This window comes from Antechinus flavipes, chromosome 2 (assembly GCF_016432865.1).
Source record: "Antechinus flavipes isolate AdamAnt ecotype Samford, QLD, Australia chromosome 2, AdamAnt_v2, whole genome shotgun sequence".
NCBI classification, from domain to species: Eukaryota; Metazoa; Chordata; class Mammalia; order Dasyuromorphia; family Dasyuridae; genus Antechinus; species Antechinus flavipes.
This window is the reverse complement of record NC_067399.1, coordinates 132,934,896-132,960,729: the sequence shown is the minus strand read 5'-3', so window position 1 is coordinate 132,960,729 and position 25,834 is coordinate 132,934,896. Positions and strand designations below refer to the sequence as shown.

The 25,834-nt window shown below is 34.9% G+C and overlaps 1 protein-coding gene across 1 annotated transcript in view; it reads right to left on the bottom strand.

The window, feature by feature from the left end:
- The window catches only part of LOC127548252 (disintegrin and metalloproteinase domain-containing protein 32-like), a 103,983-nt gene that overhangs the window by 54,745 nt on the left and 23,404 nt on the right, over positions 1–25,834 (bottom strand). Inside the window, exons 5-7 of the mRNA XM_051975562.1 lie at positions 25,005–25,081; positions 23,819–23,996; positions 14,293–14,361 (exon numbers count right to left, since the gene is read on the bottom strand). Coding sequence (XP_051831522.1) covers positions 14,293–14,361; positions 23,819–23,996; positions 25,005–25,081 — 324 coding nt within the window. The remainder of the gene's footprint in view (positions 1–14,292; positions 14,362–23,818; positions 23,997–25,004; positions 25,082–25,834) is intronic.

The window sequence follows — 25,834 nt, the reverse complement described above, 5'->3', positions numbered from 1 at the left end:
TTTTTTAAAGAGTAAGGCATGATAGAAAAGGGTAATTAATGGACTAAGCCCTACAAGGCAGTGGTAGAAAGTACCTAAATGGTAGAGCCTAGAATGGATACCTTGGAACCTTTGATAGTATGAAAAATACACAGATAATAAAAACCACATGATTATAGGAATCATGAGTTAGAGAATAAAGGTCTAGAGTAAACAGAAAGAAAAGATAAGATAATGAAGAAAGTGAAAAATCCCCTTTGGAAAGAGGCAATCTCAGAAAAGGAAATAAATTTAGGTGTAAAAAAAAAAAAAAAAAAAAAAAGGCAAAAATTCCTGGACATGATTAATTTACAAAAGGACTCTATCAAACCTTGAAAAAACAATTACTACCAATATTTCACAAATTACTTCAAAAATTGAGAAGGATTTTTTATGATATATAGTCCTAACATATAAATATATACATATAATATAGTCCTAATGCCTACACTAAGGAGAGAGAAAAAAAGGAAAACTAAAGGCCAACATCATTGAGAACACTTTTTAAAAAATACTATCAAATATATTACAGTTCTCTATATCCAAGGAATCACTATTTTTCATTGTTTTAATTTTTTAAATTTTTTTAGTTCCAAATTCTATCCCTTTCCATATTCCCCCTTTCTGAGATTGTAAGCAAATAGTCATACATATGCAATTATGTAAAACATTTCCATATTAGTAATTTTGTATACCACCAAAAAATTGAAATGAAAAATAATATGCTTCAATCTGTATTCAAACAGTAGCAGTTTTTTCTCTAAAGGAAGATAGTATTCTTCATCATTCATCTTTTCTGATTGCCTTGGATCACTGTATTACTGAGAATAGCTAAATTATTCACAATTCTTCATTGAACAATATAGCTGTAACAATATATAATCTTTTTCCAGTTCTGTTCATTATCCATCAGTTCATGTAAATCTTTCCAGGTTTTTCTAAAATCATCCTGCTTATCCTTTACAATCATTATGCCACGGCTTGTTTAACATTCTTCAACTGATGGACATACCTTGGATGTCCAATTCTTAGACACCATAAAAAAAGATGCTATAAATATTTTTGTACAAATAAGTCCTTTTCCCTTTTTAGATGTTTTTGGGATACAGACCTAGTACTGATAGTGTTAGATCCGTTTAGTAATCTTTTAGGCACAGTTCCAAATTGCTCTTCAGAATGGCTGATCAGTTCACAACTCCACCAACAATGCATTAGTGTCCCAGTTTTTTTACATCCTCTCCAATATTCAATATTTTCCTTTTTTTCATATTAGCCAATCTGATAGATGTTGAGATGGTGCCTCAAAGTTGTTTTAATTTGAATTCCTTCAATCAATACCTACACTTAGAGCATTTTATGACTATATATAGCATTGAAGAAATCAATCATTATGATCAAGTAGAATTTATACTGATATAAGGATAGCTCAACATTATAAAAACAATCATTAGGATAATTAATTATATTATTATATAGTTCAAAAACATAAAAATAATGCAATCATCTAAAAAGAAGGCTTTAACAAAGTATAACACTCTTATACACTATAAATCCTACAAAGTATAGGCATACATAAACCTTTTTTAATATCATAGAAAACATCTATCTAAAAACAAAATCAAACATCACATAAAATGGGGGTTCACTAAAACATTTTACAATATAGGTGAAAGTAAAGATGCTTACTTTCTTTAATATTATTTGATACAGTTCTGAAAATCCTAGAAATAACATTAAGAAAAAGGAATTAAATAAAGGAAGTAAAGGAAGGAGTAGATAAAAGGAAGGAAGAGATACTGATGATATGAAGGTTTACTTGAAAAATCCCAAGGAATCAGCAAGGAATTACACAACTAATAGATTCAGCAAGCTGCAGATTACAAAATAAATGAACAGCAATTCTAGATACTAATAAAACAAAAGCAATAATAAGAAGGAAAATTCAATTTCAAATAAATACAAAATGAATAAAATATCTGTGGATCAACCTCCCAAAATACATTCTAAATATATATATAAAACCTTAGTGTGAAGAGCTTGTACTATTAAAAAATTAGAAGAGAAAAAGATCATATATATCTCACATCCATAAGTAATAGATATATTCTTAATCAAACAAAAAATAAGGATAATTACAAAGGACAGACAACATTAATGCATCTAAGACAAGAAGGGAAGTGGTTAAACAAGGAAAATAAATCAAATTCCTCTGATAAGAATTTGGTATCCAAGATATATAAACAATTAATGAATATGTATACATATATATATATATTTATATATGAGACTAATAGCTATTCCCAATAGATACGTGGTCAAAGAACATGAAGTATCAGTTCTCAGAAGAAAAAAATTAAAAGTATTCATAACTATGTAGGGGAAAAAAAGTGCTCCAATTCACTAATAAGAAGAAAAATACACATCCGAACAACTCTTGAGGTTTCACTTAGATCTCGTAAACTGGCAAAATGATCCAAAAAAGACAACCACATTGTTGGAGTAGTTGTGAGAAAACAGGCACACTAATATATTGTTAATGAGCTATAAAATGGCATAACTGTTTTGGAAAGCAATTTGAAATCATGCAAATAAAGTGGCTAAAATGTCCATATCCTTTAAACAAGAGACTCTATTACTGGGTTTATACTATAAGCAAGCCATTGATTGTACTCCAAAATATTTATACCAATACTTTTTGTGATAGCTAAGAATTGGAAATAAACTAGATGGGCATCAATTGTTGTTGTTCAGACATTTTTTAGTCATCTTAAGGAAGATGGACTATTTAAAAAAGAAAGACCTGAAATAAGTAAACTGATTAAAACATTATCATAGTAGATTTATCTTTCTTCTGTATCTCCACTACTTAGGACAGCATATAGTTATCACTTAAGTGTTTGTTGACTGACTATCCTGTGTGAGGAATAAACAAATGGTGAGATTAACATTCAGGAATAAAATAATGAAAGCATAAAATAAAAAGGGAGATCGGTTTAGTGCAAGGCTGTACCATCAAATCAAAAGGGATGAGTCTAAAAAGAATAGAGCAATAGAAAAGAGGGAGATGTAATCCCAAGATAACTGCAATTTTTTAGGAGTCAGGGAGGACAGAAAGGAAAAAACATTAAGAGATCATGCTAAGCATTTTACAAACTATCCCATGTGATCCTCACAACAAGCCGAGAGGTAGGTGCTATTTATTTTTTTTTTAATTTTTTATTTAATGATTACTTTATATTGACAACATTATTCCTTGCACTCGTTTCTTTTCCAATTTTTTTTCCTCTCCCTCCCTCCACCCCCTCCCCTAGATGGCAAGCAGTCCTTTATATGTTGGATATGTTGCAGTATATCCTAGATACAATATATGTTTGCAGAACCGAACAGTTCTCTTGTTGCATAGGGAGAATTGGATTCAGAAGGTATAAATAACCCGGAAAGAAAAACAAAAATGCAGATAGTTCATATTCGTTTCCCAGTGTTCGTTCTTTGGGTGTAGCTGCTTTTGTCCGTCATTTATCAATTGAAACTTAGGTCTCTTTGTCAAAGAAATCCACTTCCATCAAAATATGTCCTCATACAATATCGTTGTCGAAGTGTATAATGATCTCCTGGTTCTGCTCATTTCACTTAGCATCAGTTCATGTAAGTCTCGCCAGTCCTCTCTGTATTCATCCTGCTGGTCATTTCTTACAGAACAATAATATTCCATAACATTCATATACCACAATTTACCCAGCCATTCTCCAATTGATGGGCATCCATTCATTTTCCAGTTTCTAGCCACTACAAATAGGGCTGCTACAAACATTTTGGCACATACAGGTCCCTTTCCCTTCTTTAGTATTTCTTTGGGATATAAGCCCAATAGAAACACTGCTGGATCAAAGGGTATGCACAATTTGATAATTTTTTGGGCATAATTCCAGATTGCTCTCCAGAATGGTTGGATTCGTTCACAACTCCACCAACAATGCATTAGTGTGCCAGTTTTCCCGCATCCCCTCCAACATTCATTATTATTTTTTCCTGTCATCTTAGCCAATCTGACAGGTGTGTAGTGGTATCTCAAGAGTTGTCTTAATTTGCATTTCTCTGATCAATAATGATTTGGAACACTCTTTCATATGAGTGATAATAGTTTCAATTTCATCCTCTGAAAATTGTTCATATCCTTTGACCATTTATCAATTGGAGAATGGCTTGATTTCTTATAAATTTGAGTCAGTTCTCTATATATTTTAGAAATGAGGCCTTTATCAGAACCTTTAACTGTGAAGATGTTTTCCCAGTTTGTTGCTTCCCTTCTAATCTTGTTTGCATTAGTTGTGTTTGTACAAAGGCTTTTTAATTTGATGTAATCAAAATTTTCTATTTTGTGATCAGTAATGGTCTCTAATTCATCTTTGGTCACAAATTTCTTTCTCCTCCACAAGTCTGAGAGATAAACTATTCTATGTTCCTCTAATTTATTTATAATCTCATTCTTTATGCCTAGGTCATGGACCCATTTTGATCTTATCTTGGTATATGGTGTTAAGTGTGGGCCCATGCCTAATTTCTGCCACACTAATTTCCAATTATCCCAGCAATTTTTATCAAATAATGAATTCTTTTCCCAGAAGTTAGGGGCTTTGGGTTTGTCAAACACTAGATTGCTATAGTTGACTATTCTGTCTTGTGAACCTAACTTTTCCACTGATCCACTAATCTATTTCTTAGCCAATACCAAATGGTTTTGGTGACTGCTGCTTTATAATATAATTTTAGATCAGGTACAGCTAGGCCACCTTCATTTGATTTTTTTTTTCATTAATTCCCTTGAGATTCTCGGCTTTTTATTGTTCCATATGAATTTTGTTATTTTTTCTAGATCATTAAAATATTTTCTTGGAAGTCTGATTGGTATAGCACTAAATAGATTAGTTTAGGGAGTATTGTCATTTTTATTATGTTCGCTCGGCCGATCCAAGAGCACTTAATATTTTTCCAATTATTTAAGTCTGACTTTATTTGGGTGGAGACTTTTTTATAATTTTGCTCATATAATTCCTGACTTTCCTTTGGTAGATAAATTCCCAAATATTTTATGGTATCAACAGTTATTCTGAATGGAATTTCTCTTTGTATCTCTTGCTGTTGAGTTTTGTTGGAGATGTATAAAAATGCTGAGGATTTATGGGGATTTATTTTGTAGGCAGCTACTTTGCTAAAATTATGAATTATTTCTAATAGCTTTTTAGTAGAATCTCTAGGGTTCTCTAGGTATACCATCATATCATCTGCAAAGAGTGATAGTTTGGTTTCTTCATTGCCTACTCTAATTCCTTTAATATCTTTCTCGACTCTTATTGCCGAGGCTAGTGTTTCTAATACGATATTAAATAATAATGGTGATAGAGGGCAACCTTGCTTCACTCCAGATCTTACTGGGAAGGGTTCCAGTTTTTCTCCATTGCATATGATGCTTACTGATGGTTTTAAATATATGCTGACTATTTTAAGGAAAAGTCCATTTATTCCTATGCTCTCAAGTGTTTTTATTTGGAATGGATGTTGGATTTTATCAAATGCTTTTTCTGCATCTATTGAGATGATCATATGGTTTTTGTTTGTTTGGTTATTGATATAGTCAATTATGCTAATAGTTTTCCTAATATTGAACCAGCCCTGCATTCCTGGTATAAATCCTACTTGGTCATAAGTGTATTTTCTGTAATCTTTTTGCTAATATTTTATTTAAGATTTTAGCATCAATATTCATTAGGGAGATTGGTCTATAATTTTCTTTCTCTGTTTTCAGCCTGCCTGGTTTAGGTATCAGTACCATGTCTGTGTTATAAAAGGAGTTTGGTAGGACTCCTTCAATCCCTATTTTTTCAAATAGTTTATTTAGCATTGGAGTTAATTGTTCTTTAAATGTTTGGTAGAATTCACATGTAAATCCATCTGGTCCTGGGGATTTTTTCTTAGGGAGTTGATTGATAGTTTGTTCTATTTCTTTTTCTGAGATGGGACTGTTTAGGATATTTACTTCTTCCTCTGTTAGTTTGGGCAAGCTATATTTTTGGAGGTATTTTTCTATTTCATTTAAGTTGTCAAATTTATTGGCATAAAGTTGAGCAAAGTAACTCCTAATTATTGCTTTAATTTCCTCTTCGTTACTGGTGAGTTCTCCCTTTTCATTTTTAAGACTAACAATTTGATTTTCCTCTTTCCTTTTTTTAATCAGATTTACTAAGGGTTTGTCTATTTTGTTGGTTTTTTCATAGAACCAACTCTTAGTTTTATTAATCAATTCAATAGTTTTTTTACTTTCAATTTTGTTGATCTCTCCTTTTATTTTTAGAATTTCAAGTTTAGTGTTTGACTGGGGGTTTTTAATTTGTTCCTTTTCTAGCATTTTTAGTTGCAAACCCAATTCGTTGATCTTCTCTTTCTCTATTTTATACAAATAGGCCTCTAGAGATATGAAATTTCCCCTTATTACCGCTTTGGCTGCATCCCATACATTTTGGTATGATGTCTCATTATTATCGTTTTCTTGTGTGAAGTTATTAATTATGTCTATGATTTGCTGTTTCACCCAATCATTCTTTAGTATGAGATTATTTAGTTTCCAATTATTTTTTGGTCTACTTCCCCCTGGTTTTTTGTTGAATGTAATTTTCATTGCATTGTGGTCTGAAAAGGATGCATTTACTATTTCTGCCTTACTGCATTTGAGTTTGAGGTTTTTATGTCCTAATATATGGTCAATTTTTGTATAGGTTCCATGAACTGCTGAAAAGAAAGTGTACTCCTTTCTGTCTCCATTACATTTTTGTTGTGATCTAGTTCAGATGGATCTGAATCGGTCCCTGTTCGGGCGCCAAAATGTGGTGAGCTTTTTCTTCTCAAAACGCATAAAGTTCAGATCTTTTAATATCTCCAATATAGCCCGGTTAGCTTAGAGGCCTATCTCTCTGCTTGGTTCCAAGAGCTCTTGCCACTTTGTCCTTTGCTTCTGCCTCTGCTTTCTTCAGCCTCCAGAGCCAGCACCAAGTTGAATCTGTCTTGCCTTGAAGAGAGGGCTTCTGGCGTAATTCTGCTGAAATCCCGACTTGTAGCTTCTTCCTCTGAAGAACTTTTTCGACTGGCCCATTGGCCTATTTATGCTCCTTCCAGAGAGAGGGATTGTGGGTTTTCTCCCATAGTGCTCTCTGGCCCAAAGGGCTTCAAGGGAGGTGTGAACTCATTGAACTCCAATGAGTAAAGGTGTGGACACAAGCCTTGTATTAATTAGTTCTACTTAGTACCTTGTTTCAGGTCCTGCCCAAAACATCTTCTTGTAAGATTAGATCAACTCTAATTAGTTAGCAGTTAGTAAGGATTCCAACATCTCCCCCTTTCTTTTGTTTTAAAACATAGGGGGTTTCTGAGGGGGTACACATAAATCCATCAATATGGGCCAGAACTTTGTAACCGATATACATGGTATACATAAATCCATCAATATGGGAGGCATTATACATAATTTACATAAGCACATAGCAATATAACACAGGCTAGTAGTAATGTAATAAATAACATGAATTATCCTGAAAATTTACACATGTCCATAAGTCCTAGAAACAGTCCAATAGGATTCCATTGTCCATTAGTTCATGTGCCAGGAATCCAATAGTTCCTGTAAGCTCTGAAGTACTGCAAAAGGTCTCATCAACAATTTTTCATCTCAGGGAACCCAATGATTCTTGCTGGTTTTTCAAGAACTAAAACAGTTTCGTCTTGTGTTAGGAAACCCAATGACTCCTGAAGATTTTAAAAGTCTTTTTAACAGTCTCCTTGTCAGCCATTTGATTCTTTCTCCATTTGTGGAAATATAAGCAGATCCTCTTCCCCAAGCAGTTAATCTAATTCCCTTCTATTTACCAAATTTGGAATTTCTCCTCATCACCTGATAATTACATTGGAGCTGTTTGCACTGGATATTGCCTTGTTGTCTTAAAAGGCCTGTATTCTTCCCAACTGTAATCCTGATTGCTTTTCTATTGGTTGATGACATCAGAGTTCTGAATTTCTAAAGTCTCTCTGGGTGTAACCTCAGCTGCTATCATGCCCCACCTGTCCTTTGATTGATACTTTGGAGCTGGGCCTTGCCTCTCCTTCCTCTGGGTCAATATACATTTAGAGGCCCAATGAAAGCCTCGGTTACATTTTGGACATGGGGTTTTGGGTTTTCTCTCACCCTGTCTTCTCATTCTGTCTCCATTTCTACATTGAGCTCTCAAATGTCCAACTTTTCCACAATGAAAACATCGACGAGTTTCTCTAGAATTCCTCTGCCAAGAAGCACCTTGTCTTTTCATGTTCATCATAGTCTGGGCATAATAAGCATTTGTGCCCACTGTGGCACAGCGTCTAATGATCTCCTCTAAAGAAGCATTTTTGTCTAGCCCCCATATAATTCTCTTGCAAACCTCATTGGCATTTTCCTTAGCCAAATGTCTAGTCATTATTTCTGTGGCAGCATTATCTCCAATGGTTCTTATTACAGCTGTTTGCAGACATCCCACAAAATCTGCAAAAGGTTCATTGGGACCTTGCTCTATTTTTGTGAAAACATTATTTCCATCTTTCTGTCCAGGGAGAGAATTCCAAGCTTTTATTGCAGCCTTAGAAATTTGCTCATACACTGTTATGGGATAATAAATCTGTTCTGAACTCTCTGCATACTGACCTTCTCCAGTTAGTTGGTCAAAAGCAACTTGTACAATAGCTCCTGTTTGCCTATTGTGTTGGGCTTGAATCCTACATAATTCATGAAACTCTGAAAGCCACAATAAATTTTGTCCCGGTTCAAGACATGTTTTAGTGATGGATTTCCAGTCATTCGGGGTTAAGATTTCATAAGACAAATTATCCAGTAACATCTTCACATAAGATGATGTAGCCCCATAAAGAGTGCAACCTTTTTTCAAATCTTTAATTTTTTCCAAATTAAAAGGAGTGTATCTTCTCCCTTTTTGACCTGAGGAGTTGAGCTCTTCAATCACAGGATATGTATTTATAAAATCAGATATATCTTCTCCTTCATTTTTTGCTTTAATTAATGCTTTTTCTAATCTTGTCAAATTCTGCTTTACAGGAGAAGCTAACTGTGGTTCTGTCTCTCTCCCTCCCCCTTGTTCCACACATGAAGGGTTAATTGCAGGGGGAGGGTCATGAGATGTGGAATCATCTAATTCCTCCTGCTGTGAAGTATCACACTCAGAATTGTAATTAACTCCATTCTCATCTGATTCGTCCTCCTTTTCACCCAGTAAAGTTGGTACTTCTTCCTCCTGTACTTTCCTTTTCATCATTCTATCACTTAAATAACTTCTTATAGCCAATTGTATTACATTATATGTATTAATTATTGAGTTAGGCCCATTTTTATCATAGAATTGACAAAGATCCTCTCCAACCAATTTCCATTCATTTAAATCTAATTCCTTATCAAGAGAGAAACAAGGACATATATCCTTTACAGTTTGTAAAAGTTCAGTGATTTGCTGTAAACTTATAATTAAACCTTGGCTTTCCATAACTTTGACAATGCTCTCTAAACATTTTCCTTGAATAGAAACAGGCTGTTTTCTAAATATCTGTCCCATCTTAGCTGAAATTCTACTTTAACTCTTCTAACAAAATTTCTTTGTTGCACTCACCCTAATTTCTGGGTTGAAGTCTTTTCCACTGGATCAGGATCAGAGGCTTTTCCACTTGAATCAGGATCATAGCTTTTCCACTGAAATCCACTGAGGGGGGGGTCTGTTTGCCCCACGTTGGGCACCAAAAATGTTGTGATCTAGTTCAGATGGATCTGAATCGGTCCCTGTTCGGGCGCCAAAATGTGGTGAGCTTTTTCTTCTCAAAACGCAGCCAGGTGATAAAAGTTCAGATCTTTTAATATCTCCAATATAGCCCGGTTAGCTTAGAGGCCTATCTCTCTGCTTGGTTCCAAGAGCTCTTGCCGCTTTGTCCTTTGCTTCTGCCTCTGCTTTCTTCAGCCTCCAGAGCCAGCACCAAGTTGAATCTGTCTTGCCTTGAAGAGAGGGCTTCTGGCGTAATTCTGCTGAAATCCCGACTTGTAGCTTCTTCCTCTGAAGAACTTTTTCGACTGGCCCATTGGCCTATTTATGCTCCTTCCAGAGAGAGGGATTGTGGGTTTTCTCCCATAGTGCTCTCTGGCCCAAAGGGCTTCAAGGGAGGTGTGAACTCATTGAACTCCAATGAGTAAAGGTGTGGACACAAGCCTTGTATTAATTAGTTCTACTTAATACCTTGTTTCAGGTTCTGCCCAAAACATCTTCTTGTAAGATTAGATCAACTCTAATTAGTTAGCAGTTAGTAAGGATTCCAACACATTTTCTCCAGAGATCTATCATATCTAACTTTTCTAGTATTCTATTTACCTCTTTGACTTCTTTCTTGTTTATTTTGTGGTTTGATTTATCTAATTCTGAGAGTGCAAGGTTAAGATCTCCCACTATTATAGTTTTACTGTTTATTTCTTCTTGCAGCTCTCTTAGTTTCTCTTTTAAGAATTTAGATGCTACCCCACTGGGTGCATATATGTTTAATATAGATAGTGCTTCATTATCCATGCTACCCTTTAGCAAGATATAGTGCCCTTCCTTATCTCTTTTAATTAGATCAATTTTTGCTTTAGCTTGATCTGAGATCAGGATGGCTACCCCTGCTTTTTTGACTTCACCTGAAGCATAGTAGATTTTGCTCCAACCTTTTACCTTTAACCTGCATGTATCTCCCCGCTTCAGGTGTGTTTCCTGTAAACAACATATTGTAGGATTCTGGCTTTTAATCCATTCTGCTAACCGCTTCCTCTTTATGGGGGAGTTTACCCCGTTCACATTTATGGTTAGAATGACCAATTCTGTATTGCTTGCCATCTTGTTAACCCTGGTTTATGCTTTTCTCCCTTCTTTCCCCTTTCCCCCCCTTCCCAGTATTAAGCTTGTGAGCACCACTTGCTTCTCACAGCCTTCCCTTTTTAGTATCCCTCCCCCTGCCTTATCCTCCCCCTTTCTTACCCCTTTCCCTCCCAGTTCCCGTATTTCCTTCCACTTAGCTTATTCCTTCCCTTTTCACTTTTCCCTTCTCACTTTTCAATGAGGTGGGAGAAGTTTCACCATAGATTGAATATGTCTTAAGATTTTTCACTTAAAGCCAATTCTGAAGGCAGTAAGATACCCACTATATTCATCCCTCTCCATTCTTTCTCTCAGATATAATAGGTTTCCTATGCCTCTTCATGAGATGTACTATCCCCACTTTACCCTTTTTCTGGTACAATGTCCTTTCCACATCAATTTCTAGAACAAGGTATACATGTATTCTTTATACATCTATATAGTCGAAATATAGTTCCCAAGATTAATCTTTACCTTTTTAGATTTCTCTTGAGTTCTATATTTGTAGATCAAACTTTTTGTTAAGTTCTGGCTTTTTCATCAGAAATAGATGAAATTCGCTTACTTCATTGAATGTCCATCTTCTTCCCTGGAAAAAGATGCTCATTCTCGCTGGGTTAAGTTATTTTTGGTTGCAAACCAAGTTCCTTAGCCTTTCGGAATATCATATTCCAGGCCCTTCGATCTTTTAATGTGGATGCTGCCAGATCCTGGGTGATCCTTATTGTGGCTCCTCGATACTTGAATTGGGTTTTTCTAGCCGCTTGCAATATTTTTTCCTTCGTCTGAGGGTTCTGGCATTTGGCCACTATATTCCTTGGTGTTTTGATCTTTCAGTGGGTGATCGATGAATCCTTTCAATGTTTATTTTTTCCTCTGTTCCTATGACTTCTGGGCAGTTCTCTTTGATAATTTCCTGGAAAATAGTGTCCAGGCTCTTTTTTTCATCATTCTTTTCTGGGAGTCCAATGATTCTCAGATTGTCTCTCCTGGATCTGTTTTCCAGGTCTGTTGTCTTCCCCAGAAGGTATTTCACATTCTTTTCCATTGTTTGAATTTTTTGGATTTGCTTGACTGATTCTTCTTGTCTCCTCGAGTCATTCAATTCCATTTGTTTGACCCTGATTTTCAGTGAAGTATTTTCTTCGCTCACTTTTTTAAGATCTTTTTCTAATTGTCCAATTGAGTTCTTTTGTTCTGTGGAATTTTTTTCCCATTTCGCCAATTTTGTTTTTTAGAGAGCTATTTTCTGTTTCCAGTTCACCAATCCTATTTTTCAAGGATTTTACTTCTTTATCCACTCTCTCTTTAACTGACTTCTCCAGGCTCTTTTGCCAAACCTCACTCTGCTTTTCCCATTTTTCTTCTAGCTCCCTTGTGAGAGCCTTTTTAATTACTTCTATGAGGTTCATCTGTGCTGAGGAACAGATGATCTCCTCCTTTGGGGATTCACCTGGGGACTGTCTGTTTTTAGTCTCCTCAGGATTTAGAGTCTGCTCTCTATCTGTATAGAAGCTGTCAAGGGTTAAAGTCCTCTTCAGCTTCTTGCTCATTCTGTCTAATAATCAGGGACAAACTAGCAAAGAAAAACAGAAAAAACTGGAGTCTTTCTTTGGGGGAGGGGCTGGGTGTGTTATCGAGCTTCCTCTCCAGACTGCGGGGGGCAGCCGTGAGGCACTAGCAGGACTGTATTGCGCCTGCATGCTGAGATCCCAGAGTGTGCTGAGTCACTGTGGGGGGGGGGGGGGGGAAAGGGGGGCGGCCAGGTCCCGAGAGACTCCAGCTGTTTGGGGTTGTATTCTTCAGCCCCGGTGTTTTTAGCTTCTCTGCTGGGCTGCTGACTTGCTGCCGGAGCAAAGTATCCAGTCCTGTAGCGAAGCTCTCCCTGCAGAGACGGCTGCGATCACTCCCCACCCCCTCTCCCGTCTGCTCCCGTGCTCTCACTGCCGCTGCCCTCAGCCTGCGCCCGATCTAAAACCATCCCAGCCCTCCAGTAAAGACAGACCTTTCTTGACGAATCTCAAGGATGGCTTCTCTTGGTAACTATTTGTGGGTTTTTTTCAGTCAAGCATTAATTCAGAGGCTTGTAATGAAGTGGATAGTGAGAGAAAGCGTGGAGCTTATGCAGCTGTGAGCCTCCTCTCCGCCATCTTAACCGGAAGTCCCCACAACCAGGTGTTATTTATTATCACCATTTCATTAATGAGGAAATTAAGTCAAGCAGAGATAAAGTAACTTACCCAGTCAATGCTTGAAATCAAATTTTAACTCGTCTCCTTGACTTCAGTCCTGGCACTACCCACTATGCTACTTCCACTGCCTCCACTGTAAAATGTTACAAATCATAGAACATATCTCTAATGGTGAATATGTAACCTTTGCTTAGCCTGCCGGAGCTTCAGTTTATTATTATTGTTTACTATGATCATGGTACTAAGAGTTGGGGATAAAAAGAAAAAGCAATTTAAAAAGCCCCCATATTCTTACTTACATAGCTTACATAGGAGTGGGGAAGTTAACAGTTTGATAAATAAATATATACAAAATACTTTCTAAGTATATGCTGGGAAATATAAAGCAAAAAACAAAATATATTAATAAAAACTAATACAAATTCCATCGAGTGGGAAGTAGAATTAATTATTAGAGTGGCCAACAAGACACATAGATACATACAAAATAATTTCTAAGCTTACATTGGGAAATGTAAATAATGCAAAAAATTAAATATATCAATAAAAAGTAATACAATTTCTATTAAGTGGAAGGTAGAATTAGTTATTAAAGTGGTCAAAAGGATACAACTTCAGAGCTTAAAGGGATCACATAAATTGTTTACTCCAGGTCACAGGATAGCATTTAGAGTATCCACTAGAGAAGCTTGGAAGTGGATAGTAGCTGTATGTATGGCTCATCATTTGCTCTAAGCTGGGGGAAGGAAAAGTGTCAGAAAGGATTGCTACTTTTGGAATGATAATAGTGTAACTAATAAGGAGAGAAAAGCCTGGAAAGGGGTGGGATTGAACAGATAAAAGAATTTCTTTGTGTGATAAAGACACCCAAATCTACTTTTCTCTGCCCTATAAGCTTGTGTTTCTTACCTCCTCTTTTTCTACTGTAAGAGACTAAGAATAGCCTTTAAATTTTTCACCTCTAAATTTTCAATGCCTAGATTACCTGTAATGTTAGTCCTTAATGTTCACTTTCAATAATTTTGCCTAGATAAAAATTTTAGAGGAGTTGGAAGAGTGGAAGGAGCCCACCTAAAAATGTAAACACATAGCCATTTAAGATTAAAGAAATAAAGACATACCAAACCTTTGTCCAAGACAATATGAATTTCCACATACTGAGGTGATAGCTTTGGACCAAATGATCTTATCTAGGAAAAATAAGAAATTATTAAGCAATTTCATAATTTACTATATATTGGAACAAAGTAACATATTGACAACATTGATGATGAGTGGAAGGAAAGGGAACAGATAAATTTTAAAACTAAAATTGCACCATGTCTTTGAGAATACCTTGTCTTGTAATCAGTTCCCTGCCATGTTTAACACACAAGTTCTTTTGGGGAAGTACCCATATTTCTAAAAAATGCTTTATAAATTCATTCTCTTACAACTTCAATTGTTCTTTGTTCTGTGGCCTAGATTTGAAATATTTCAAGGTTCATGGGTTCATCAACATTTCCTCAACTAATATAGGTGTATTATATTCTCTGACACTCAGAAAACAGACATGGTTTCTGTTTCTGAACCCACCTTCAAAAGCTTACTTGCATGGCCAGACCTACCAGACCTTCGACTCCATTCCTATAGCTTTTGAGAATTCAGGGTCCCCCTCTATGATACAGTTGAGATATGAAGCAAGATGTTAAAACAAGTTTATCTTCATAACAGGAAGATAATATGCATTTGCTCTACAATTAGGCAGTGTCATTTGCGTAAAGAGATTGAATATCACACATTTGTCTGAGTCAAATTTCCACTCGGATTCCATAAAAGAAATCTATTATATGTAGTAACAATTCCCAAGTGGCACCAGAAAAAAAGCCAAGAACCACAATTTAATCAGTTCATCAAGGTTTTTAAAAGAAACTATTCTATGAGATTAGGGCTTCTTAGCCCTCATTAAGAGCCTGAAATATGTTCAAATTCAATCACTACCATTCTCCAGATAATTATACATATTAGAAATGGCTTATATTGTGGCATTAATTTGGAGTGAAGGATGTGGAAGATGGCTTATTTTGCTTGCAAAATACTATGGGAAAACTGTATCTCACAATGTGTGAATTATCCTGTCATTCAAGTTAAAAGGACAATTTTTATAAATACTGTTCATAATGTAGGATTCTCTTTATTTCTTGTCCCCTAATTGCAACACTCATATCAACTTCCCATTTGAAAGGCCAGGCAAGTTTAATGAGATAAAGTTTAGTAAGATAGCATGAAAAATGAGTCTATATTCAGGATAATAAAGTTACAGTTAGAACTAGATAGTTTCTAAGATCCCTTGTAACTCAAATTCTGTGACTTTGCAGTAAAATAGGTAACATACCCCCAGAGAGAAAAAAATGGAAATGGCTGATATGTATAAAAATATTTATAGCAACATTGTTGTAGCAACAATTGTAAGCTCTAAAAGAAAAGCAGTTGCCAATCACTTGGAGAATAGTTGGAAAAATTATGATACTTGAAGGCAACAGAATATTATTGTATGTTATGGGCCAGAACTCTATACTTGAAACAAGGATTCTTACAAGGTGTTAAGTCAGTGAAATTGATGAGACAAAAGTTATCTAGCATGGTAAATAATAATTTTCTTAAGTTCAGTATGATTGATTTAATCTTACAACAAATAATGGTTTCCTAGTGATATAATGATTGGTTTGTACTCAGTGTAGAGCATATAAGCTGGGACAAACTCAGCCAGGGGAGAGTCAAGATTCACTCACTTAATCTCACACCACTGTGACGGCAGGCTCTCCTCTTGCACTTCCCCCACTGAGACCAAAGACCAGTATGAAAAGCTCTAAGAAAGCTATCCAGGGCCCCAGGCAAGGAAAGTAAATTGTGAAGGAGAAAATAAAGAATTTGGACTATTCTTGCGGTGATTAATCTGCTGAAAGGAAGGCTGCTCCAAGACCTCCAGAAAACCAACAAGAACATTACAGTTGTACTATAAGGAATGATAAGAAAGAATGGATTCAGAAGAATCTTACAATATATCATTCTAGCTAGCCAGACTATGGTGTTTAAAGTTTGCAAAACACTTAACAAATATTTCATTTTACCATCACAACTCTTATTAAAAGAGCTACTTTTATTGTCCCCATTTTACATATGGGGAAAGTAAGTCAGACATAAGAGACTTGACCAGTATCATTTAATTTGCTATGGGTATGAAGCCAAATTTGAACTTGAGTCTTGTGGATTCCAGGTCCAGTAAACTATACACTATGTGACATAACTACCTGTATTGATTCTTAGAAAAACTGAAATAGCATGCAGTGAACAGCACCAAAAGAACTATTTATACAATCACTATGACATTGTAAGGGAAAATAACTTTGAATTCTGATCAATGAAATAATCAGGCATTGCTCTAGAAGATTTATGGTGAAGAAAATTTTCCCAGCATCATGGGAAAAAAGGTCATGAATTATAAAAATAGAATGAAACATTAATTCTAGACACAAGTATTACAGCAGAAATTTTGTTTTTGTTTGACTATATTTTGTTACACTTTGTTAAAAGGGAGGAAGTGATAGTATTTCAAATGTAGGGAATTTTGGATATCTTATGGTTTTTGTGTTGTTCTGCTCATGTAGGTTATGTGTGTCTACATAAACCTATCTAGATTTGGTTCACATTACAGTAGATCTCTCTAGAGTCTCCCTCCTTTCTTCTCCAAAGGAGATTGATTCCTCCTAGGAAGAAAGGAAGGAAGTTGGCACCAGAAGCTTGGCCAGTCTACTCTCCTTAGAGAGAGAACTATTAGACTAGAATTATACCTATTTGATCCCTTAAATATTGTCAGTCTAGAAGTAATTGCCATTCTTGACTGCTAACCTTTAATGTAAAAGTTTCCCATGTTATATATCTAAGATCCCTTTTCATCAAGTGCCCAGTTCTACAATGAATACATGAAGCAAATAGCAAACAAACCCCATTTATCCAAGTTGATAGCAAAGCAAAAATAAGAATAAGTATACCTTGGAGAATTTATATGCAGAGAGCAAATGAACTATACTACTGGGAACAGAGAGAGTTTCAGATTTCCCCCAGAAGGAAATTCCCCCAGTCTCTAATATAGTAACTTGAGGATAAAGACATGACTGAGGTTGTGCTCCTCTTTATCTCAGCATCGTTCAATCTTCCTCTTCCTTCTGTGATGTAACGACAGTCTGGAATGACATGTCATCTCTCTTAAGGCTGGAAATCAGAAGATCAGGATCTCTCTTTTTTCAATTTCATACAGTTCTGGCCCCCTCCCTTTCTAGATGTTGACCAACCTTCTTTTTACTGATCCACTTTAGAATTAGTCTGACCTTTTTTTTTTTCAATCAAGACATTTGCCCTCTCCATTTGTATAATATCTCTCCCTTTTTCTGTGATTTTCCAAATACTTCTTACAATTGTTGTTCAATTGTTTCAGTCATGTCTGACATTTTATGATCTCATTTGAGATTTTCTTGTAAAAGTTACTAGATTAGTTTACCATTTCCTTCTCCATCTCATTTTGTAGGTGAGGAAACTGAGGCCAAGAGAATTCAGTGACTTGCTCAGGGTCACATAGCTAGTATAAGTTACTATGGCTTTCAAAATGCTGTTATTCTTCCTGTTTGGTGTCTTCCTTTATTTTTAATTTCTATTTTTTGCCTTTGTATTGTCTTCATTTCTGAATACATAACTCTCCCTCCTCCTAGCAACTGCTTTCCCCTGCTTTCAATCCCCTTTGATAAAGATTTTATAAGAAGAAAAAGTGCAGATCAACAGAATCAATTAACAATGTCTTTTTTAAAAGTTCAAATAGTTATAAAAATACTAATAATTCCCACTTACATATTTCTTTAAGACTTTCAAAAGAGCTTTTCTTACCACAATTCTCTTCCACTTTAGTCACAGATAACATTGTTTATTCCAGATTATATCCTGGAATTGTTTTCATATAATTTTTATTTTATATATAAAATTATTTTATATAATTATTATTTATATAATAAAATTGGAGGAGTAACAGTCTTTTTCATGATTTGATTTGAATTCATGTTTTTTTTCCTACTACTGAAATTGCTTAAGCATCCTATATAAAAACCAATAGACCATTGTTACTTCAATACTTTTACATTTAATATTTGTGTATTGATATAGGCACATATGGAACAATTTCTAAAAAAGATGAGTTAAAGTAATGTTTTTGCAATTGAAAAGCATAAAGGTCTCCTAATTTTAGGAGAATCACACCATAAGAATGAGGATATTTTAAGAATACTTGGACAAAAAGTGAAAGGATTAGCAAAGTGTATAATTAAGGCTACTAACAAATAGGTAAGATAACTCAAGAACTTTTTGTGGTGCTACCTAAGATTTCTGGCCACAAAGATATACCTGAGGAATTGGCAGCAGGGAGTCATTCCTGGGAATTTTAGACTTGCCTACCCTCTGAGGATGGGGAATTGCTTTAAAAGGTAGCAGGCAAGAAAAGTAGGGGAGGGAGTGGAGAAGGGGAGAGATCAAGGAATATCTGGCACAAAGGCATTTCATTCCACGGAACTGAAACCAATCAGAGCAACAAAGAAAATGTGGAAGCCAAGTTCTTGGTACCAAAAGGAAGGCATTGGAAAGATTCTGGTACTCTGTCCTCCAGTCCTCCAATTTGAGTGGAGAAGAAAAAAGAGAGGACTAAAGATGATCTACACATGGCATGAATGTATAGAAACTTTAGCTGAAATATCTGAGGCAGGCAAATAATAAGACCCTTATGCTAATTTTATTTCTAATGCTATATACTCAGTTACTGATACAGAAAAGGGCACTGTAGACTCTGAGAATATAGGAAGACTTATACTACAGAGATTGTTTCTGGGTTTGGGTCCATAATCTTTGTGTATCTGTTATTAGGAATCATTGCCAAGGTGAGGAAGTCTTGACCACCAGAGGCCTATTGCTTTGCCAACAGAGATAGGAGCTCTTACTACTCTGTCCATAAACTTAAATTATTGGCTGTAAATGGGAAATTACTCAAAACATTCAAAACATATGTATATGGAACAAAACTCCAAGTGTGGACTGATACTATTGACCTGTATCTTGACAGGTGCCAAGTTTGATGCTGCTTGTTAGATTAGCAGCATTGGCCAATTATGATTTCAGTACACCGCAGGCCAAGACTAGTAGGAACACAGGTACTTTATCTAAAATTTCACACAGCAATACAATTCTATATGATGATACCAGAAGTTGTGAGAGTAATCTGTGTCACTCTAGTCACTAGATTATAACTAAATAGAAATAGAAAAAAGAATATGGGACTGCCATCAAATAGCAAACAAAGTATGTACATAAATCTTGCAATGCTGCACCTTTGCCACAGTTGTCTACAAAAAACTGGTGGAAAAAGCAAATAGGTTACAAAGGGGAATTATTCTACTCATCTAAAGATGCAAGCAGCAAAAAGCACCTTGTTGCCAAAGCAATAGCAGAAGGTGGAGCTAAGAAGTAGAGTGCTGATTTGGAACTATGCTCAAAAAGTTATCAAACTGTGTTGACCCAGCAGTGTTTCTACTGGGCTTATATCCCAAAGAGATCTTAAAGAAGGGCAAGGGACCTGTATGTGCAAAAATGTTTGTAGCAGCCCTTTTTGTAGTGGCTAGAAACCAGAAATTGAGTGGATTGTTCCATCAATTAGAGAATAGCTGAATAAACTGTGGTATATGAATGTTATGAAATATTATTATTCTATAAGAAATGACCAACAGCATGATTTCAGAAAGGCCTGGAGAGATTTACATGAACTGATGCTGAGTGAAATGAGCAGAACCAGGAGATTGTTATACGCTGCAAACAACAAGACTATATAATGATCAATTCTGATGATCATGGCTCTCTTCAACAATGAGATGATTCAAACCAGTTCCAGTTGTCCAGTAATGAAGAGAGCCATTACACCCAGAGAGAGAACCATGGGTACAAATTGTGGACCAAAACATAGCATTTTCACTCTTTCTGTTATTGTTTGCTTGTATTTTTGTTTTCCTTCTCAGGTTTTTTTTTTCTTTCTAGATCTGATTTTTCCTGTTCAGCGAGATCACTGTATAAATATGTGTATGTGTGTATATATATATGTATGTGTGTATATACATATATATGTATGTATGTATATACATATATGTGTGCATACACATATGTGTATATACACAAATATATACACATATATATTGGATTTAACATATAATTTAACATATTTAACATGTATTGGACTACCTGCCATCTCAAGTAGGGGGGTGGGGGAAAGAAGGGGAAAATTTGGAACACAAGGTTTTGCAAGGGTCAATGTTGAAAAAATTACCCATGCATATGTTTTGTAAATAAAAAGATATAATAATTTTTTTTAATTTAAAAAAGAAGTAGAGTACTGTCTTGGAACTGAGACTGAACCTACATATGAAATTAGGTTAAGTGTTGTCCAAAAGCATATGGCACATATATATATATACATATTATATACACACACACACACACACACAAACACACACAGATATATAAAATATGTACCTTATAGGATAACTCCTTAAGACAATTATATATGTCATTAAGAACAAATTTCTTACACTAGCTATATACAAAGGAAACTATTACCAGCTCATGCTTTTTGTTTAGAGTACACAAGAACCAAAAAGTTTAGATGGAAATAAGTCATATGGTGACTGACCATTTCACTAGATATGCACAAATAAAAAGCAGCTATTGTTGATAAGACACTTTAAGGAAAGTATTTTTTAGTATATGCATTCCCTGGCAGGATCTACCCTGACCAAAATAGAAACTTAAAAAGGTAGTTAAGGAAATGTTGACCTTAGCAGTTATTGTAAGTCCAAAACTATTCCTAACTAACCTCAAAGAGATCTACAGTCTCAGCAATTTAACTGTACACTGCTGAACGGTTTCCTTAAAGATACTAGCATGTTTTGTCTTTTTCTCCTTTAGCTCATTTTACAGATGAGGAACAGAGGCAAAGTTAAGGGACTTGCCCAGAGGCACACATGTAGTAAATGATGACAAAGTTGAACTAATGAAAATTAGCCTTCCTGACTCCAAGCCCAGTGTTCTATCCACTGTGCAATCTAGCTGCCCTTGAACATGTTAGATACATCTTACAATTTAAGGAAAAGCTGTGAGATCTCTACAAACCATTCACAGTTTTAGGTCACAAAATTTGGGACAAGAAACAAAAAACATTATCTTTCTAGAGTATAATGTCTAGACCTTAAACAAATGATAAATAGAGCTCTCTTAAAAAAGAGTTCTATTGAGGAATGTTCAAATTCATGTTAGCTGACCAAGGGAAGGCTAACCCATAAAAAGTTACTGAGAGACTGAACAATAGTCAATCTGTAAGTAGAAAGAACTGATAGATATCTAAGCAAAGACTGAGAAAAAAAACTGTTCACCCACTGTACAAAAATTTTCTGACTCAGTTATGAGCTCTGAAAGTAATGCATCCATTGAATGAGATTTCTGTATATTATTAGAGGGCAGTATAATTGAAACCAGAGGCAATTCATTTCCAGCACAAGACTGCTACTGAGAGTCTCAGAGTACAGATTCAAACAATAAGATTCCAACATCCTGACGATCAACTTGGCATGGCTACCAAACCACAAATAAGTCTAAGGATCCTGATGGTTAAGCTATAATAACAATGGGAGAGCTCCTTCATTTGTTTTATATGGCATATACTCTCCTATGTATTCTTTCCCTGATTTCTGTTTTGTTATTAGCTAGGATAAATGAGTTTCTTTGTCATTTTCTATATATATTCATTGTGGAATTGGATTTGGTGGGAAAGGAATCAAGCTTTAAACATAAAGCATGGAATCACCCTTACTAATAAGTAGCAGTCAGAAATTTAGATTGAAACTTAAAGTTACTTCCCCTAAACTAGCAATATTTAAGTGAGCAGATAAATATAGTAATGTAATTCTAATCAGATACTCCCTCTCTCTGAAAAGCACAAAATGGCCAGCCTCTGGCTCCAACTCCAGCTTTTCTAAGTGGCTAGAACTAAAGTCTCTAATGTTAGAGAGGGGAAGTTGCTCAAAATGTCTCTTCTTTCCTCCCTTTCAGCCACATTGAGACAATAATACACAGATACAGAATCTGACGCTAAGAAAGGGTGAATGTCTAGTCCAATCAAACATTGCTCATAAATGTTAAAACTTGAAGCTAAGCTCTATTACTAAATCAATCTATAAATTATTTCTTTTAATGAAATTCTTTCAGTGAATTATTTGAAATGATCCTTTCTGGCCCTGGAGAAACTTACTAACTAAAAATAAATCGCATCCATTTAAACTATTTAGGAAAACATTTTAAAGAAAACTGGGCCATCAATTGTCCCTCCCTCCTCTTCTCCCTAATCCATTCCTTTTTGTCCATCTATCCTCGCCCCCCCCCTAAAAACATCCTTTTCAATTCTAAAATTTGGAAGAGGCAGCATGACAGTAGAAAGAATGCTGAGTTTAGAGTCCACAGAGGCTGAGTTCAAATTATTTATGGTATGACTGTAAGCAATCTCTCTGAGTCCTAATTTCCTTCACTTTGGAGATATTACCCATAACACTTACCTCATAAAGGTGTGAGGGATCAAATGATATAATATAAACAAGACATTTGTAAAGCACTAAAAATGCCACCCATTGTTAAGAAGGGAAGCAAATAATTAATTAAATGTTTGTGGTAACTAACATACTAGTTTAAAGTTCAATTTATGATGTCTATACAGTTGGATCTGTATTACATGCCATTTTGACTTGTCTACCCTCCAGTGCATGAAAGCCTTCTACCAAGAAAAAGGGTTCTTAGTATAGGAGTAAGATTTCAGGGAGTCTTTAAACTTGGATAGAAAAAATTATATCATTATTTTCACTAACCTCTAACTGAAATTTACCATTTTCTTCAAATATTTAAAAACATTGTTCTGAGAAGTTTTTAATTTTCATCTGACTGCCAAAGGGATACATGACTGAAAATTTTAAAAAGGTTAAGAACCTCTGATTTACAAAATGGCATAGCATGTTGAAGCCTTCATATAATCAATGCGTAATAATATATTTATGCTGATTTTTATAAATGCTACTATTTAAATTACTTTGGAGGTTTGTAGTTGTTGAATCTGCTTTTATTATATATTACTAGACATTTATGATGATTTGACTCCTAATCCTTGGCTTGGAATGAAATCTTCTATATTATTTTCATAAAAATCCTTTTTATGACTATATTCCGAGAAATGTGCTATGATTTTTTTTTTTAAATGACAGTCTGAGTTCACATTGAACACAGCAATGTATTAGCTGGCCAGTTTGAAAACAGGACCAAAAAAGGCTCCACCAATGGCAGAACCACGAAGCAGTCACTTCCTTAGGAAGTAAAGATTAGAATAAAGGGGAATATAAAGGTAAATTGGTCATCAAAAAAAAAAGTGACTAAGGGCTAAATTTTAAAAAAAGAAAAAAAAAAAGATTCTACAGCACTCTAGTTAATTCTAATAATCATTTTAAGTAGATGAGTAATAAAACCTTTGGAAATGATAAAATTTAAACTCACTTCACCACTAGCCTCAATTCTATACTCCAGGTCCTCCGATTCCAAATGTGTATTATTTTCTGCTAAAACAGCAAGATCTGTGTTTTCACTTTTTAATCGATAAATAAGATGCTGAAATCCACCTGCAGACCCAAGGGGCTCAATTCCATAAGTAACATTTTGAAATTGCAGTAATCCTCTGAAAAATAAATGAAGTTTAAAAACAGGACATTTATTTTATTTTTAGAATAGAATTCTGATATATTCTCAGATGATAAATATTCAGGAAATATTTATTATATCTATTTTATACCAAGTCCTATGTTAAGAGGATAAAAACACAATGATTTTTTAAAATCCCAATCAAAAGTAGCAATTACATTCTAACAGAGGAAACAATGATATCTTTAAGTATATACAAAATAAGTATTAAAAATGACAAATGCAAATAAAAACAAAATACTTAATTACAAAATAATTAGAGAGTATATTGTTTATCAAATAAAAGGATTGAACTTGATACCCTCTGAGATCCCTTCTAGCCCTAGAACTATGATCTATTAAAGGAATCACAAAAGCTTAAAAGATTCTCAGAAAATATTATGCAAGAGATTAAGCCCTTATGGTATGATGTTTGTGTCCAAAGGAATATGTGGAAGAAGTCAGTTAATAGTCCCAAATATATTCCATTTCTTCCTCTAGTATAGACAGCTCTCCTCTTCTCTAGACCATAGGGATATTCATAACCTTCTAAAGTTAGAACAAGAAGGTGCAGAGAGCTCCACAAAAGATAGTATGTACTGGGAAGCCTCTTCTGCCTTAGGAGAGCAGAGAAATTATATCAAAGGGGCAATTGAAACATATACTTTTTCATTAAATCAATTCACTATTTCTCTAAAATTCAAAAAAGGAGCATGAATTTTTCAATCAGTGGATTCTTGGATGGTTTCATAGAGGTCAAGTGAACCTTTTTGCCCTAAAAGTTATAGGAATGGGTGGAGGATGGCCTTTGGAAGTCTGATAAAGTTCAGATATTCCACTAGTAAATAAATTGACAGTCTGAAAACAGATGAGAAAATCTCATCCAGGTTTTCATTCTGCAATCACCACCACATCTCCACACATATATCTACTTAAACAAAGCAAATTCATTATGATCAAACATTGTAAATTTGTTTTTTGTAATCAGCTACATATAAAAAAGAACCTGAGTCCAGAACAGGCATGGAGTGTGACAACCGAATTTGGAAAACCTGCAACATATCCTTGGTAGTTACAATATTTCTGGAGGGAAAAAAAAACAAATAGGTTATTTGGGAACTAATTCTATCCAACTCTTTCATGCTTTCTTAGGGCCTTTCCCAATTGTTTTTATATTTTTAAAAGGTTATAATTAGCCTAGCTAGGACCCCTAAAATCAAAGGAACTCCCATAGTTTTACATGGACTATTAGTACTATCTCCTTAGAGATTAAGAATTATTCTTTTCTAAATGGCCTTGGGGATCCCTATTCTATTTGTTCAGGGAACAAATTCTATTGTACTAATATGCAATGAATTTTAGCATACTTTATACATAATATAATTTAAAGATTCTTGGCTTACTCACTAAATGCAGGATGGCAAGGTTAACAAATAAACGTGGCTTTTCAGTTCCAACTTGTTTCACCTTCAGGGTGAAAGTTTAAAATTTTCAGTGACTTCAAATTTTAACTCTGAAACTTACTGTCTATCTGACCTGAGGTTAAGTTATAATGTCTAAGTTGAAATTTTCTTTACTATAAAGTGGGAGCATATTTATATTACCTATGCCACATTTATAGCAGTAAAGATTGGGTAACCATATGTCATTAAACTTGTACTATTCCACTCCAAAGGCATTTACATCATTCCAAAGTAATCATCTCATCTCTGCTCCAGTGTCATAGAACTATCTACGCATTTTTAAAAAAACCATTTGAAAATCTCCCTCTATCTTGAATCAAAATCTATTTCCCTATAACTTCTAAACACTCACTAGTCTTGGTTCTCCATAGGT